General features: G+C 44.3%; 1 protein-coding gene across 1 annotated transcript in view; it reads right to left on the bottom strand.

Annotated features, from left to right (window-relative positions):
- LOC107300806 (NADH dehydrogenase [ubiquinone] 1 alpha subcomplex subunit 9, mitochondrial-like) overlaps positions 1-5,728 on the bottom strand; it is a gene marked incomplete at both ends in the record, with an annotated part of 18,012 nt that overhangs the window by 7,195 nt on the left and 5,089 nt on the right. The window contains 4 exons of the mRNA XM_015830095.1: positions 2,834-2,910; positions 3,294-3,361; positions 4,355-4,457; positions 5,220-5,229. Coding sequence (XP_015685581.1) covers positions 2,834-2,910; positions 3,294-3,361; positions 4,355-4,457; positions 5,220-5,229 — 258 coding nt within the window. The remainder of the gene's footprint in view (positions 1-2,833; positions 2,911-3,293; positions 3,362-4,354; positions 4,458-5,219; positions 5,230-5,728) is intronic.

Here is a 5,728-nt window from a genome sequence, read left to right on the forward strand (position 1 = left end):
GCCTTGCAGGTCCTTGCTCCTCACGGTGATTCTACTGCAGGATCTCACCGGACCTGGCTGCTTTCAAGGTCAGCCAGGTCTTTGCCTTCTGCTGAGGTAGAGGAGAGGCAGAGGGACAAAGATCGTCCATCCAGGTATTGAACAGGTTAAAGAAGGGATTTCAGCTCTCCTCCCCTCCATTCTGTGCTTGATGGTAGTCGTGGCTACCTCTGCCCTCCCCTCTTTGATGGACAGGTAGGAAGGCCAGTCTGGTCTCAGGATGGGGGACTCTCAGGGTGTATGACAAAACTGTAGAAGAGGGGTCCAATTTATTTGGCTTTATCTTATCTTTTTTTCCCCTTTCCTTTATTTGATGTTGTTGCTAGTTGCGAAGTCGTGTCCGACCCATCGCGACCCCATGGACAACGTTCCTCCAGGCCTTCCTGTCCTCTACCATCTTCTGGAGTCCATTGAAGCTCAGGCCTCCTGCTTCAGGGACTCCATCCAGCCACCTCCTTCTCCGTCGTCCCCTTCTTCTCTTGCCCTCCATCTTTCCCAGCATCAGGCTCTTCTCCAGGGAGTCCTTCCTTCTCATTAGGTGGCCAAAGGACTTGAGTTTCAACCTCAGGATCTGGCCTTCTAAAGAGCAGTCGGGGTTGATCTCCTCCAGGACTGACCGGTTGGATCGCCTTGCAGTCCAGGGGACTCGCAGGAGTCTTCTCCAGCACCAGAGTTCAAAGGCCTCCATTCTTTGGCGCTCAGCCTTTCTTATGGTCCAACTTGCACAGCCATACATTGCAACTGGGAAAACCATGGCCTTGACTCTACGCACTTTTGTTGGCAGGGTGATGTCTCTGCTTTTTAGTGTGCTGTCTAGATTTGCCATAGCTTTACTCCCCAGGAGCAAGCGTCTTTTAATTTCTTGGCTGCAGTCCCCATCTGTGGTGATCTTGGAGCCCAGGAAGATAAAATCTGTCACTGCCTCCATTTCTTCCCCATCTATTTGCCAGGAATTGAGAGGGCCGGATGCCGTGATCTTGGTTTTCTTATTTTATTTGGCTGTAGCTAATCACCAAACGGAATACAGGCGGTCCCCGGCTTTTCGAGCGCAACTCGGCCCAAAATTTCCGATGCTAAGCGAGACAGCCAAGCGAGTTTTGCCCCATTTTATGACGTTGCTTGCCGCAGCGGCTAAGTTGGTATCGCTGCTGCTGTTAAATTGGTATCATGGGTCGTTAAGCGAACCTGGCTTCCCCCTTGCTCATCAGAGGGTTGCAAAAGGGAATCATGTCACACACACACACACACACACACACACACACAGAGGACACTGCAACTGTCATAAATACGAGCCAGTTGGCTAGTGGCTGAATTTTGGTCACGTGAACCAAGGTAACGTTACAACGGTCGTAAGTGTGAAAAAATATTTTTTCCCCCCAGTGCCGGGTTGCAAAAGGGGATCACGTCTCTCTCTCTCTCTCTCTCTCTCTTTCTCTCTCTCTCTCTCACACACACACACACACACACACACGACACTGCAACCGTCACAAATACGAGCCAGTTGGCAAGTAGTTGAATTTTGATCACGTGAACCAAGGGAACACTACCACGGTCGTTAAGGGTGAAAAATTGTCATTTCCCCCCCCCTCCCCAGTGCCGGTTAAAACGTGAGCTAAATGGATGATTTTAAGTCGAGGACTACCTGTAAAAGATTTTAATTCAAACTCTCTATCCCGCCACCTTATTCTGGACCCAGAAATCTGAAGCATGAAACGGTGGTTTTACAACCATTTGGGTAGTAAGAAACTCAGCCTTTCCACAGGGTTTTTTTCCCATCAAAATCAGGAGAGAACAATGAAGGGTTTTGAATTGGAATTTGGCACTGAACGGCGCGCTCTCCGCATACCGATGACAACGTATTGCCAACCCCTGTCAAGGCTTCTTAACTCACTGTAACCTGATGTTTGTTTCTGCTAAACAAACTGGAGCAATCAAATCATAAAGCAGTGGATTTATTTACTTTTGCCTTGCCAATATGCTGCTCCCATCACTAGGAGCATCTCCCGATCCTCCAGTACGCAGACAAGCTTTAATCATTTAAAAATGGCGAGCAAACAAAATAAGAACAAAAGCTTAACAAAAGGTTACTACTATCCCAAAGGTGCTTATTATTATTAATTTTTTGGTTCCAAAAGGCAACTTGAGGGTTTTTCCCCCCCCTTGAAAACATTTCCCTTCTCATCAAGAAGCTTCTTCAGTTCGTGAAGAAGCAAACCAGTTTTTTTGGAAGGTTGCTATTAGCTCGGGGTCCCTCCAATCCAGGCAAAAAATAGGGGCAGAGCCAAGCTGATCTTGTAAGACTTTGAATCCAACAAGTCAAAACGAACTCTTTTTAAATACGCAATCATTTCTGCGACCTTAAAAATGATTTTCTGGACACGCTCGGGAGCTGGAGGGGGTTACCCACCCCTCATTTTAAACAATTTGGGGCTGGAATGGGGTAGAACTGGACCTGCGTTTTAAAGCTTTCTTCCCAGTATGAAAACTATGTAACATTTCAGGTTAACAGCCAATTTATCAAGACGTCTGAATCTTTGTAATGCGGAATGTCAAAACTGTGTAAATAAAATGCAACTAATAAAAGTCTTTCCCAGTTGCAATGTATGGTTGGGAGAGTTGGACCATCAGAAAGGCTGAGCGCCAAAGAACTGAGGCCTTTGAACTCTGGTGCTGGAGAAGACTCCTGCGAGTCTTGAAGGGTTGTTTTTTTTTTTTAAAGGAACACAAGCGCATTAAAGACAGAACAAATGTTGTAGGTTTTACATGAGAGAAGTAAAAAAAACAGAAAACATACCCAACCAGTGCATATGTTTTTCCTTTAGAATCAGGGTCCTTGATAGCATTCATTACTGCCCGGGCTACATCAACCACCTATCAAATAATATTCAACAGAAAAAAATATTGACATGGTTAATTAAATTTTGTCAAGGTAATGATTTAGAAGCTAACCAGCTGATGTAATATAAGACGCATGATGTAATGTTGGGAATGACTCAGCAGGGTCTATGTCCCTTGAAGAGCCAGCTGGGTCTGTGTCTCTTTAAGAGCAAGCAGGGTCTGTGTCTCTTTAAGAGCAAGCAAGGTCTGTGTCTCTTTAAGAGCAAGCAAGGGCTGTGTCTCTTTAAGAGCCTTGTATAAAAGGGAAGGCTCCACAGATGTTTCTGTTTTCTATTCTATTCTATTCTATTCTATTCTATTCTATTCTATTCTATTCTATTCTATTCTTCTATTCTATTCTTTTAATTAGTACTTACGTAGACAGGCTGCTTCACAGTTTTCTTGCCAAAACCAACAATGGGTACTCCGCCAAACCGTCGCAACCCTATATCAAGAGAGGTAAGTCAACTAAAGATCCTTATTCATATTACTACTTTGCTTAGTTATTTTCCAATAGGTTTTAGAGCAGGGGTCCCCAACCCCCGGGCCGTGGACCGGCACCAGTCCGCGGGATGTCGGGAACCGGTCTGCGCAAACAAGGGAAGCCCCATCCACGGGATGCAGGCAGCACACAAAACTACGCACCCTCCTGTCCGCGGAAAAGCCTCTTTCCACGGAACCGGTTCCTGGTGCCCCAAAGATTGGGGGCCGCTGGGTTAGACAATGTATTTATTTTAATGTTTAACTTTTTTAACTTTTGTAAAAATGTAAAAATGTTCACAACTGCACATGCTTCACACTTAAAATCAGGAATAAGCCTAACAGAATTCAAAGGGGCTTAATTATATATTCATATAGTCCAACGTTCACAAAATTTCCATTGCTCACAACAGGATTATTAGCTATTATATAGATGGGAAACCCAAAAACTTGGATAAAAAGGGCTAACCATAGTGTTACACATCTAGTTCTTGCAACTAAATTTCATTGTTGATGTGTGCCGTTGTGCCCACAGTAAAAAAATGACAATAAAGGTTATCCTATCTATCTTATCTTATCTTATCTATCTTATCCTGTCTTGCCTTGTCTTATCTTATCCTATCCTATCTTGCCTTATCTTACCTTATCTTATCTAATGACCATGAATTTACAATATTTTTTAAATGATCAAATAGGAAATGGCCCCTTACCCGTAGTTCCTGGAATCCCCACAAACCACTAGGGTTTGAAACCAAGATCTGAAAGGTTTATTACTGTACGGATTTAAACGAGAACCTTATTTAAACGTGTGCAGTTTTTTTCACATCAATAATGTAACCGCAGAAGGAAAAAAAACATCCGGTGCAGCTTTCACGACTGCAGGAATATATATACTGTATTCTGTCCAATGCCTGTCTCTTTAGTAAAAAAGTTTATATGTTACAATAAACATACTTACCGGCGTAATAGTTTAAGAACCTGTCTTCTCTCCCGTATATATCAGAAGGCTTCATAATGATGGCATCTGGAAATTCCGCCCTGACAACTTTTTCTCCTTCTGCCTATGGGTCAAGTCATTGGATGATTATTCAACTTCTCATACCGATGCGAGAGATGCAATTTCAACAACCAGATCTGACAGACTATGTCCTCCTAGCCCAGGGGTCTTCAAACTTGGCCCTTTTATGACTTGTGGACTTCAACTCCCAGAATACCCCAGCCAGCATGCCTGGCTGAGGAATTCTGAGACGGGTCTTCAAACTTGGCCCTTTTATGACTTGTGGACTTCAACTCCCAGAATTCCTCAGCCAGCGTGCCTGGCTGAGGAATTCTGAGACGGGTCTTCAAACTTGGCCCTTTTATGACTTGTGGACTTCAACTCCCAGAATTCCTCAGCCAGCGTGCCTGGCTGAGGAATTCTGAGACGGGTCTTCAAACTTGGCCCTTTTATGACTTGTGGACTTCAACTCCCAGAATTCCTCAGCCAACGTGCCTGGCTGAGGAATTCTGAGACGGGTCTTCAAACCTGGCCCTTTTATGACTGTTGGACTTCAACTCCCAGAATTCCTCAGCCAGCATGCCTGGCTGAGGAATTCTGGGAGTTGAAGTTCAACAGTCATAAAAGGGCCCCTTCCCAATTGTACATTTGGGCGTTTTAATATTCTGGCCCAGATGTGAAGCTGAACACGTGTCAGCAATGAGGACAAGGTTTGAGTGAGAAGTGGCACCTGGTTTTGTTTAGCTAAAGTCTGGCAGCAATCCAAAAATTAAAATGATTAAAATGGAACTGATAAGGAGATGGATTTTTTTTTTTATCTCCAGGCCTGGACACGACTGTAAGGATGTGCAGACATACCTTACCAAACCAATCAGATTAAGGCAATGTATACATTTCACAAATACAATTGAGGTAATAATAACAACAACAATGATAATAATCATCATCATCATCGCCTTGGGTGCAATCCCAAAACAACTGGAGCACCACTTGAACACCATCATCGGCATTGACAAATTCGCCATTAGTCAATTGCAAAAGGTGGCCTTACTAGGAACCGCTTCCATCCTGCGACGAGATCTGTAATACCATCAAACATCCACATCTGCCTATCCCAGGTCTTTGGGAAGGACTCGATAGGTAGACAAAATGCCAAATCCAGTCTGAACATCTGGCTGACTGTGCGATGATCAATAATAAAAATAATAATAGAGTTGGAAGGGACCTTGGAGGTCTTCTAGTCCAACCCCCTGCTCAGCCAGGAGACCCTAGACCAGGGGTAGGCAACCTTGGCTCTTATATGACTCGTGGACTTCAACTCCCAGAATTCCTGAG

The sequence above is a fragment of the Protobothrops mucrosquamatus genome, unplaced genomic scaffold, assembly GCF_001527695.2.
Source record: "Protobothrops mucrosquamatus isolate PMUCROS unplaced genomic scaffold, P.Mucros_1.0 scaffold8527, whole genome shotgun sequence".
NCBI lineage: Eukaryota > Metazoa > Chordata > Lepidosauria > Squamata > Viperidae > Protobothrops > Protobothrops mucrosquamatus.